General features: G+C 37.6%; 1 protein-coding gene across 2 annotated transcripts in view; it reads right to left on the bottom strand.

Moving 5' to 3' along the window:
* The window catches only part of NEK6 (NIMA related kinase 6), a 108,379-nt gene that overhangs the window by 16,885 nt on the left and 78,494 nt on the right, over positions 1-13,000 (bottom strand). For both annotated transcript variants that reach the window (XM_044992278.1, XM_044992279.1), the window contains exon 8: positions 212-306. In XM_044992278.1, coding sequence (XP_044848213.1) covers positions 212-306 — 95 coding nt within the window. The remainder of the gene's footprint in view (positions 1-211; positions 307-13,000) is intronic.

The following is a 13,000-nucleotide window of genomic DNA, read 5'->3' as shown; positions in this document are numbered from 1 at the left end:
ATTCACTAAACCAGCTTTGAATAAAATCTGTTTAATATCTTCTTTTTTTTTTTTAAATACTCAAAAAGAACTCAAGATAACTAAGATTTTATAGGGTTTCACAGGAATTGGATGTAAACAGGACTGAGCTAAACTGTTTACTTCAATTCATTCCTGTTTTCTTTTATTATGTGCTTGTTTATGCAAAGATGAAAAAGTTAGAGATGCTTACCTCATACAATAAACAGCCCAAAGACCAGATATCAGATTTAAAGTTATAGCCATTTTCATGTATTCTTTCTGGGGACATATAGTATGGAGTTCCCACTGTAACAAAGCAAGCAAAAAAAACAAACAAACAAAAAAAAACAGGAATTATCTTTCTAAAGAGCAACAGAGTTTGATCTATATGAAGTACAGATGTTTATCTTTGTGAAGAGCAATGGCTCTAGCAAAGTTGGCAAACCACACATTGGAGATAGTTTGTACAATTATGAAATAAGCAATGGTTTCAAAAGACTATGGAAGAAATATTCTTTTTTAGAACCATAATAAGGTCAAAAAAATCAGATAAAGAACAGACAGGCATTACTGTGATAATTTTATGTTTTTTGAACTTTGAGGAAAACAATCTTCTTTTCTACCCTTCTGGGCACTTTTGGAATGTATTGCTTATACAGAACAATGGTAAATGATCACTCTCCACTTGGTTCATTCAACGGCACATGAAGCCACAAGTTAGATGTCACAAACATTCACTACTAAAACAGGAATCCTGTGACAGGATATCAATTGAATATGTTCACTTGACACACACTGAACCACTGCCTGACAGACCAGCTCCAAATATGATAAGATACCTTTCCTCTAACGAGCTCTTTGAGATCTCAAGAGACCATTTGCTGTAGTGGAGAAACAGTAGTAATAAAGTAGGCATTCAAAAACTTTTCTGAAAGAGCCAGGATGATCTATGAAATTCCAGAATTAAAAACTCTTTTGCAGTTCTCCATCATATTAGGAGCTATGAGCTTTCAACTCTGTTTCCAAAGTTTGTATTTTTTAAAGATAAATCTGCCAGGGCATCTTTGGACAGGAATTTGAAATAATTACTAATAAATCCCTTGTACCAGTGAAACTCATTTTTATCCCAAATCAACTTAGTGAGACTGAAAATACAAGATACCCTGGTATCCTCAGTTACATCCAATAATCCTCGGACACTCCATTTATCAAAAACATCCAGGGTTCAGTTACTATCTTTTTTTCTTTCTCTGCTTGTCAAACCCTCTGTTAATTGTTCTTTTTCTGATCTTGGCATTCCTATCTAACCTTCTACTAATGACCTTAAAGTGACAAATGTTAAACTGCCTCTCATGTTAAATCCACAATTTCTTTATTCAAAACTCTGGCTGCAAATAAATTGTAGGCTTTTGAGCAGGTGTAAGTCAATGGGCCTTTCAGGTGCTAGGCCATGCAAAATTAAACAGAAACAAGGTCTACAAGTAAGTGTGAACGTTGGAAATGAAAGGGGTGGAAGTGAATTATAACAAGTACTAGTAGCTCAAAGCCCATGCTGTCACACACACGGGCTATATCATCTCAGCATTCTCCCTCATACAACCAATGAAACTGTTGCATGCAAAATAGCTGTAGTGGGAGATGGCTGATTGAGTTACCTCTGATATCACAATAGTCTAGGACTCTTGACATAGATACGTCACTATAACTGAAGGCCTGTGCTGTCCCACGGGTGTACTGTAATTCATAAAATCAAAATGGCTGAGAACTTTAAAAACTGGATAGTAACACACTGCAAATCTCAGTGAGGACTGAACCTGGGAATATTCTAAACAAAAAGAGTTCTCAGCCATGCTTGTAGCTTATTCCATCAGTTCACACTGACTCATCAGACATTCTAGGCTGCAGAGTGACAATCCTGGATTCTTATTACACAGATTTTAGTGTGAAGTGCCTTCCTCCTCAACCTTGAGGCATTACTGAAACAAGCTGGGACACATGGTAACTAGTTATTCCAGCTACGGACCAATTACAATCTCTCACATATTTTCAGTTATTGAAGTAGCCAATGCATTTCACAAGCCCATAACCTCTAGCTCACATCTTCTATTACTTTCATAACTCACCTGGTTCCCAGGAAGTAACATCTTCCTAATTAGGTGATCATATCTACTTATATTTTGAGTTTGTAAAAACCTTCCCTTGGGCAATTTAGGCCAAATTCATACCTGATTAATTTAACTGCCTTCAGTTTGGCCCTGTAAATACAGACTCGCTCCATCAGCCAAGTAATCAGTTTCCAAATAATCTGATTTTGTAAAACTTGAACGTCCTACAACATGAATGGGCGATTTCCTAGCATGGGCAAAAGGGGTTCTCATTCACCCCTCGTCCTGTGTGAAGGAACATGGGGCAATCCAAATGTGTGTCTTTCACTAACCCTTCTCTAGCAGAAGCATGGCTACATAGGCATACAGATGCCATGGTCATCCACGGTGAACTCCTAAGGGCACAAATGGGAGAGGTCTGAGTCTTTGGTGCTGAAGGCTCCAGGGTGGATCCCTGCTCGTAACAGAGATATCTGTATGTGTACATTGCTACGGTCATTACATTTCCACCCCAGACCTCCATTTTACCTTCCTATCTCTCATACACATTGATTCCCACTCTCCTCTGGGAGCTATGGCTGCAGCATGGACCCCTGCAACCCCAAGGTTTTGATCATCCTTGAGATGTTCATCCATTAGGAAAGCGTTTGTGAATGATGCAGTATGTACCTAACTCCAAACAGCACTCCCAGCTGCTTTCAAGATTCACATGGGTAGCCTCGAACCCAATTCTTCTCCATAATGCGTGGTGAGTCTCGAAGTCTACCAGTGCCAAACCCTAGCCATTTTAATACTGGGCTATTCACAAGGAGTACTTTAATATACTAAACATATTGTCAAAGCAGGAGCTGTCAGATCTGTGTGATTCACATAAAAATAGTAAAATGAAATAAAACCTACTGCATGAATGTGAAATGTATGAGATTATTGGATTAATTCATTACAGTTCTGATAGTCAGAAAATATACTGAGTAACATAGGAAGAAGGATTGCAGTACCTGACTGGATCACTCATTTGGTCCTCCACTCTAGTATTCTGTCTCTGGCAGTGGCCAGTAACCAGTTACCCATATCTCATAATCTTAGCTTGCATTTATAGTTCATTCAAATAAGAAATTACATGAATCTGAGTGAGGTAGGCATCTCTGGTTGGAAATTTAATTTGCACAAATTTAACATAGATACATATTGTGGGAGAGGGAACGTGACTTTCAGAAATTACTACAACTCTCCTTATTACAGCATCGCTTATTAGCCCAGTACTAATATCCAGTCTAGGAATATTCCAACATAGACCTTGACTCAGTTTTGGCCCAGTTTAGCTTCCTGTAAAAGGCTGCTGCACATGGGATAGACTGGAGTCCTCTCATTAGTTACTAAACCTTTTAATGAATTGCATGGAGTGACATAACGGGAGACAACAGAATACTGTGAAAGCCGACAGAGCTCCGACCTCCTATGGATCTCCTTCTATTTGCATGTAAAATGAATACAGTGGGCCAGTTGAGCACTTTACATAATTCCTGTACACTTTGCTGTTTTCTGTAAAAAAAAAAAATTGCATTGGGTACACATCATTTACACATTTTTTCTGTTTAAAAACATGCAACTGCAGCAGAAGCTCAAAGTTATTCACTCTCTGAAGATCATTGAAGAGTTTTCATAATTCTCCACTGAACACAGATGTATAAGCCATTTCCCCACCTCTGCCTTCTCTCTGCTTCTCCTCTTCTCAGATCTGCCAAGAAAATTACAATACTGGAAGGAGCCAGAGAGAATGCTGCCCCGTTACTGTCTGTAATTAACTGAGTAAATTCCAGAACATGCAATGGTAGAAAAAAACATGGAGAACATTTATACTCTTATTCCCATAAGTCTCAGTGTGTCAGAATGCTTTGGTGCCACTGGTGGCCTCCAGCCTTAAGTGTTCTTGAAATCGGTTGTTCTGGGTCACTGCATAACAAGCTCATAGTAAATAACAGTGTGTGGGCTTGAAAGTTATGGCCTTGCCTTCCATGTTAGCATGGGTCTGTTTGAAAGGCTTTGTTCAATTTAAAATTGTCGTTTTGAATAATGCCTGAAAGCGACCTTCGATCAAGGCAGAATGACAGTGTTTATAATACGGATGAATGCGTCATATTCCTTATTTGATTTTTGTGCATTAGGCTGTTCCATTATATTAAATAGGTTTGTGGGGCAGCCCATGCCTGAGCTGATTCTATAAACTCTACCTTGCACATTTACCTACCATTACTGTAGTGTTGTCAGCAAATATACGAACAAGCAGGTCTCTGCATTTCAAAAATGATACATTAATTTTTAAATAAGTGTCATGATAAAAGACTGACAAGCCCAATTCTCTTTATGGCCTGTCCAACATTATGTGGGAATCTCCTGTAATGAGCATCTTCTAGAAAACTGAACAAGACTTCCACTTTAATCAGCCAGGGCTCACCAATGCATTACATTAGTCAATTTGACAAGAACAGTCTAATCGGAGACTATTAATCAGAAACTTTCTTTGGCATTTGCCCTGCTGAAAATACCAAATATTGTTCAGATTCAATATTAATCACCAGCTGGTAGAGTAATGCCTCTTAAGTTATAAAGGTCACAGAACTGTAGAGAGGTTTATGACTAAAGTCAGCATCTTCCCATTCCACCTCTGAAAGTCTCTTGAACACTGCCATACTTGAGTGATCTCAAACCAACGCTTATTCCTTCTATCATAGGTACTGTATTTGCTACAGTTAAACCATCCCACAACACCAGAACACCTCTGGGTCATTTGTAACATCCAAGTGAAGGAGAGGTTGATTCTTCAGCAGGTAGATTATGGGCAGCTAGCCCATTTGTCTCCCACATCTCAAAAATATATGCGAAGGCAGCACTGTAAATGTAAGATTCATATTCCCTCCCTCTCAAATATTCTTTGAGTCAAACAGGGAGTGTGAGATTATGGAAGCCAACTGGGAATAGAAAGATTTAGGTTCTTTTCCCAACTCTGCCACTGAATCGCTTTGGGACAAAAGGTATGTCACTTCTATGCCCTGGATTCCCCCTCTGTAAAACGGGAGTGACAATGCTCACCCATCACTGTAAAGGTAGCATGAGGGGCGTTTTTTGTCATTATTAAAATCATCACTGCTGGCTTCTTGGTTTTAATGTGAGGTTGTTTGTTTGTTTTAACTTTTCATATGCTGGGTTATATCAGAGTTCTTTCCTGTGCAAATACGATGTAGTCAGGGATCAGAGTTCCCTGTGAAACTGTTTCCTGATTCTTCACAAACTGAAACAAGGACAAAATCTAATGTATACTGTTAAGGTTCTCCCTCTATTCTTCTCTTGTTCAAAACTCGCTTAAAACTAAGGTATTCAACACTCTCCTGTGGCAATGTTCTCTCACGCAGCCCTCCCATTGCCTTCAGGCAGATTGTCAGACTGAAAAGGGTGCGGAGGGTTTCAAAATATTTTAGAGGTTTATGTGGTTTTGAAAAACATAGGAAATTACAGTATCTACTTGAAATTGGTCAATCAAACTGGCTGTGATATAAACTAAAGGCAATTTGACAAGGAAATACTGAACTGAACTGTGTTTCTGAATCTATCGCTTTGCTTTCTCTCAGCAGGGAACAGAGTTCTGAATATGAAAGAAGAACCTAACAAATTCTGACCTTTATTGTGTCTTTACTGAGTATTCCCAGTTTCAAACCAAGAAATATCAGAGCACAACATGGGCCTCCAAGGGGTAAAACTGATTAAAGCATTCCTTCATTCCAGAGATGTTCCCACTTCTCTCCAAACAAACTTTGCAATGTTTTGAAATACTTGTGGTTTTTGAAACATGCTCATTACATTTGAAAAGGCGAAGACCAGGCCTCAGAAAACTCAGATGCCACACAGGTCTAACTTAGTTTAAGAAATGTTTCAAATAAATAATTTAAAATGTTGAGGATTGTTGCCTTGCCATTGATATGCAAGACACAGACTGAAGTGTTATAACCACAGCGTTAGTAAACCACTTTTTAATATGGTTCAAGCACAATATCTATTTTAAAAATAAATAGATAAATAAAATAAATAAATAAATATCTATTTAGTACAAATAAAATCAAAGGCCTTAATTCAAAGAGGAAATCAGCACCCACAATGCTCAAGTGACTCATCTCTTAAAATAAGCCTGTAAATTGTTACATAGGAGAATTTACAGTGATCCTAAGAAGGAGTCTAGTATTAACATTGCTACATGAGGGTCTAAATGCCAAAACAAAACTTTTCGTACTTTGATGTACGCTTATAGAAAAGAATCTTAATCTTCCTACTGAAAGGCATTGAACTCTTAAAACAGTTCACCTATTCCTAGTCCTTTGTAATCTACTGAAACCTTAAGAAACTATAAACACCCATCAATTGTCTCCTATTCTCAAACATTCAGGATAAGCCTGGTCTGCAATAATGAAAGTGTTCAGTTGAGATTGGATGCACTGCAGCCTCCCCTGTTACAAGAAAAATCCAACAATAGTTTGAGAGACTCAGTCAAGTCAAACTGAGATGGCATTGCACTTTATGTTGCTCTTGCTTTATTCATTCGTTAGTTGTAGAACTACTACAGGATTGCTGAATTTCTGACAGATGAGCATGCTGTCTCCATAGCAGAGTCTATGCAGATTCTTACAAGCAAGATAAAGGTGAAAGAATGGTCAAAAGCATGAAACACGTTTACTCTAAATTCCTTCAAGTATCACCCTGAAGTACAAATTCCATTCCAATAACTTAAAGAAGGATTTGATTGAAATCTACTTATTTCAACAGCAAGAAGATTACATGCAAATAAGAAAAGGAATGAGAGATTAATGCAACAAGTAGATTAGAAAGAGTTGTGATGCAACATAGACAGTATTCCATTAGGAACAATCCACCTACTGCAAATAACCAAAAATCCTTTTATCTGTTATGTACTCTACTTAAACCTATTAGCCTTAACTAGGGTGACCAGATGTCCCGTTTTTAAAGGGACAGTCCCGTTTTTGGGGACTTTTTCTTATATAGGCGCCTCTTACCCCCCACTCCCGTCCCGTTTTTTTCACAGTTGCTATCTGGTAACCCTAATCATAACAATAAATTAACCAACAATTCTTTGATTAGAAGTTTGCATTTTATCCCACAAATACTATATCTACTGCTTATACCAAAAGAACAAACGTTCTCAGAACACTGAAAAGATGGGCATTAAAATTTTAAGCACAGGTTTCCTCTGTCCTTTGTTTCTCAATGAGGCCTGTTTTCTAGTCATTGCAGTTCTAAATGCACCATGAATCTACTTGGAATGGCACACTGGCTTGGCAAACAGAACAATGGGGACCAGTGTATTTGTGCACCAGATCTTCTCAAGACAAAAGGGGTACTCCCTGGTTGCCCTCTAACAGAGCAGAAAACACAGAAGGAATGTGTGTTCAGCAACCCACACACAGTCTGATCAATGGCTATTTGTGTGTTCTGTTTTGAGAAGGTCTGACATGTATGGTGGTATCCCCAAAAGGAAAATCTGCACTGACATAAGGAAATTTGAGTCTATTTGGCCAAAAAAAAAAAAAAAGTCAACATATTTTATTTTATTTTTTTTCAATTTTTTTAAGCAAACCTGCAATTTTGGATTATACCATCAGACACAGGATTTTCATTAATAAAAAAATATGGTAATTAATTTAACAAAAAAGCAGTCAATTTTAACATCGATGGAAATTATCTATAAGCTATTTAATTGTTGTACCGGGTAAATGTTTTGGTGCATTTAAAAAGAAACCAAAACTACATCAATTCAGTGTTGAATTTTTAGTCAATATATGACCATGTTCTGCTGTTTACAATCTTCTCTTAAAACCGTTCTAACTTATGCTGTGGGACCTATTTAACACAGCTTTAAACAAAGCACGATAGAATACCATGCACTGATGATTTATTCCTCTTTCTGCTCATCTCACAGAGAAGTTCACAAAAGGAATGATGAAATGTACAACATGGGCTTTACAACGGGGTTTTAAGACAAGTTTAAAGAGCAGCATATGGAAAAGACAGTATGGGAAAACTGCAACTCTGCCCATTCCGGTTACTTGCTGGAAGAAAGCCCTGTAACTCTGAAGCTGCTGTGCAGCGTGGGTGGGAAACAACACAAATCCACTTCTTACATCTGATTTCACTTTTGTTACTGGACAAGAGGAAGCTTTAGGTTAAATTTAATAACTTCTTGTACCTAGCAGTGAAATGGGAGGCAAAGGGGTACCATATGGTACAAAAAGGGGAAATATGTAAGCAAAAGGAAAATATTTTAAATGTAATTACGCATGCACTGCAACAAACAAAAATTGGAATGTACTTTCATTTGTCGTGAAAATGATTAAGCAATATTTTCTCCAAAGAAATTAATTTTTAAAAACATCCCACTCACCAGAGACTGTTTCTCTCCATTTTGGGGGAAAAAATCTTAATAAATGGAAGTTTTAATTATATGCATCTCCATTCTCCTTTCCAGCTAAAACCTGGGATTTATCCAGGGAGGGAGAGAGCAATTTCTTTAACTGGGGACAGGATAGAAGGGCAGCACTGCTACCTGGCAATGGCAGCTAATAAAATACCCCTTAGTGAGTAATTCAGCTGCAAGGGTTTGCTTTAAAAATGTGGAAGATTTCAGGTAAAGCACTGAGCAGTGAAGACTGCTCCCTGCAATAACATAGACCTCAAGAACAAGAAATCTCTACAGTGAAAAGAGCAGCAGCATGTGGTACCCTACAAGTTCCCCCAGGTTATTCCTCTAACCATCCAGGAAAAGTCGATTTCACCATTTTATTTGTGGGGTTTACCATTCATCCAATAAAATTCCCTTCCTTATTCATACAGGGTGCTGGTTTTACAGCAGTCAGGGCCAAGTGGGACCAGCATGCATCCAACTTTTCTGTTTGTTTGTTCATTTGTTTTTGTAGGTCTGTCTATCAGGAAGTGGGCCTCACTTTCTCTTGTTTTATGAATGCAGACTATGGTGGTGAAACAGGAGCCACAAAATCCAGCCACATAATTTGCCGTGCAGCCTGCTGTTGCTCCAAGCAAGACATTCGCTTGTATCTTGTGAGCTGTGTATGGGCAAATCTTTCATTTTTCTTTCATTACCCCGGCGTGTACTGTCACTTAATTTTTATGTATGCAATCCTTCCTGACAAATATGATCTGCTGCCTGGTAATTCGTTTGACGTTCATTCTGTTCCTTGCTCTAATTATGGCTTCCATTTCTGACACTGAGGCGGCTGCGCTGCCACAGCCAGACAGTACACCTGTCAGACGGGTTGTGGTACTGCCTAATGCCCTTTTATGCCAGTCTGATATTAGGAAATACAAAGAAAGAAAAAAATTAGATGAATATATTTGCATAAGCCCTGTGTTCAATTCATGGGTCAGCAGCCTTAGAAATTATGGTTCAGGGTGGTTGCTAGGGCAACATGGCTACAGGAAGTATCAGATACCACAGACTAGGCCTGTATAAGATCATATATATCTATATCTAGCTACCTTAAATATAAATATATATAAAATATCATTCACACTTACTAAAATGTAAATTTCCAAATGAAAAAAACCTTTCTAAACCAGACTCTTTCTTGCTGCTACAAAACTACAAATCTAGCCAATTACAAAAAAACAGCTATTACTCCAAATATTATTTTTCTCCAAACAAAATATCTTTTGAATGTAAGAATGTACTTTTTATTTGGAAACAAGCATCACTGTAAACAGCTCTTTTCCCCCTTGGAAACCTGGATTCTTTTACCTTTTCACACTGGTTTTCATTTTGCTTTCAGGATGCTATTTCTTTGGAGGAAGGGCAGGATCCACAGAGAGGAGCTTTAACTCTTACTACATGCGCTTTCTGAATTAAGAAAGAGGAGCTCTGATAAAGGTCACAAGCCTGGTTTACATGTTCGGTCAGTTTCCAAGCCCCAATTTATTCTTATTAATATAATAAGCACAGCAGTCAAACTAGATAAAATCAAATTATTGGACATGATCATATTTTTGCCTATTCCTGATGATGTGATTTTAACTTACTCTGATGGGGATTTTTTTTCTCTTATTTATAAATACATTCTAGACTGAAATCTGACAGTAAAATAAAACTCTCCTAATATTTTGAGTATGTACATTTTAGAAGTACCTTGCTTGCTATTACATCTTTTTATAACAACAAAGGTTCATACATCTTCTCTGTTTTTCTGTGTGCTTAAAAACCTCACTGGTGTATGTGACACGATTACGAAATAAATGTCGATTCAATGCAGGTAGGAGCAATTTAAGCTAGAGTCTTCTGCGGAATGTGAGAAATGGCACAAATACAAAGTGAAATTATATCAACACCTTGTGTAGTCCAAACTGACCTTGGGAACTAAAGGTAAAGAACTTAAATAGTGCCACTTGCTCTTTAGTGAGATAAGACTCAAGTATTTTTGAACATGTTCATACAGTATAGAGATATAATTGACTAGGAAAAGAAAAGAAGCAACCTCTCTTAGATGATCACACCTTTTACTTAAAAAGAGGTGACAGAGGTAAAAATGCTCTGGAAGAGTAAACACTTTATGCTCTCAAAAACTAAAATCTTATATCAGTATGATGCAAACCATATAGCCATCTAGAGCTTTATAAATACTGCACAGTAAAAAAGTTTACATGAAAAATCAAATTTTATATACAGTCCCTTTATATTAAGAAAAAACATTCATGCTGTTTATCATCTTGCATACTCTAGAAAGGTGTATTATTCAAACAGAGGAACTGTTTGAAAAAGTTGGAATCACACCACTCTCACTGGGGAAATAGGGGAATAAACAGAAGTGTGTGATTACAGTGATATTTAAGGATGTTTGTTGGGTAATGAGAACAAGTGTACATTTGTCATAGGTTTTTGAAAATTCCTACTGCATCTCTTACTGTCTGATTTTTAATAGGGCTGCCTTTTATAACAGGTAATTATAGTTTGCTTTGCTAATTTTATATCCATTTCTATTTGTTTTCATCATTCTAATATCTTTGTAATAACACAGTAAATTAATTTTCCACAATTGATATGAAGTATCGGTGTTTGAAATAAGTACTGGATGAGATAAAGCACTTATCGGATACTTGTATATTAACTGTCACATGGTATCCATGCAACAATTTATATTTTAGTGCAGCAGGTATTTCATTAATAATGTACAACAATTAATTATGCTCTAAATTTCCAATTCCCTCTCACTGTGAGGGTAAAAAAAATATCCTGTATAGAAGTTGTATCTATCTACCTACATAGGTACTGTGGCCCTCATTACTATCTATCTCAGCACTTTCTAACCCAGTGTCACAAAAACATCTACTGAAGAAATCAGAGAAGTAAGAAAAATGCAGTGAAATCCTACAATGGTACTAAATACAACTCTCCCACTTACTATTTCAATGCATTAACATGAACGGCTATGTGCGTAACACTAGTACACAAATGACATCTGCACTACACTGGGACTTTACTTTCCACTCACCAAGCGTATTGTATGCTGTAAGTGTATGCCACTCTAATTCACAGTAAACTGCTTGGGGCAGAGTCTTCCGTTACAATCTGTACAGCACACCAAACACTGATAGTGCTAAAATAAATTGTGTGTGTGTAGTTTAATTAGCTACATATACATATTACAGTCATCTACATACAAACATCAGTACACACAAACTAGGTCATCACACACTTTCTGTTAAATAAAATAGTGTGTGTTGTGGATTTCATCTCATCCTAAATCTGGATCAGCTTGGATCCTTTTAGGCTTAGTTTTCATGCTACAGTAGCAAACGCTTAATGCCTTGTTAAAGGAAGTAATTAGAAATGTTTCTGAAATACTTCCAAAGGGAATGGATACTCAAAACCTGGTTTGCTACAGAGGTGAGAGGTTTTAAGTACACCTCTACCTCGATATAACGCTGCCCCTGGGAGCCAAAAAGTCTTACCACATTATAGGTGAAACTGTGTTATATTGAACTTGCTTTGATCCGCCAGAGTGCGCAGCCCCACCCCACCAAGCGCTACTTTACCGCACTATATCCGAATTCGTGTTATATCAGGTCGCGTTATATCGGGGTAAAGGTGTACTATCAAGTAAAACAACCTAACTCGTAAGTAGAAGATACCACCAGGTATCAATGGCCAATGTTCTCTCCTGAAAACTTATAATAAGACAAAGAGAAGCCTAAATGACCATAGTGCACTTTGCATCTTATGCCTTCCACTGACCATGCTGCTGAGCTCAAAGCACTTTAACCCTTTACCTGTTTTTCAAATAATGAGCCTGATGGCAAGAGGCTGAAACCCACTATTGCTATTCTTGTATGAAAAGGAATAAAAATTGTAGTTTCTTCTGCTGCATCTGTGGAACTCTGAACACTCCTCATCTAACCACACACATATACGCACCTGCCCACTCCTTTTCAGGGTTCAATTCCATTTTAAAAGATCCAATTAAGGGCTAATATTAGCCACTTAGCTACAATTCAAACTACTGCCCAGAGAACATTAACACGGTAGTTCTGTCAATGATCAACTTAGTCAAACCTTCAATATAGTATCATGTCCAGAGCATGATCAGGATTCTTATTTGTCAAGCAAGCCAGATAACTGGTCTATTTTCTTAGCCAAGGTAACAGAGCAAGATCCTTTCTTCCCTCCCCTTTTGACTACAAATGCATTGAATCACCAAAATGGGAAAGAAAGAACAATTAACCCTCTCTCACTGAAGCCAATGCTGCTCCATAACTTATCTAACTGGAAGAAGAGTAATGGTGGTTGAGCCAGAGAGACTGCAGATTCATGTCTCTGAAAAAACCCA

The sequence above is a fragment of the Mauremys mutica genome, chromosome 18 (assembly GCF_020497125.1).
Source record: "Mauremys mutica isolate MM-2020 ecotype Southern chromosome 18, ASM2049712v1, whole genome shotgun sequence".
Taxonomy (NCBI): domain Eukaryota; kingdom Metazoa; phylum Chordata; order Testudines; family Geoemydidae; genus Mauremys; species Mauremys mutica.
Note: the sequence above shows the minus strand (reverse complement) of the source record. Positions and strands in the feature narration are given on the sequence as shown.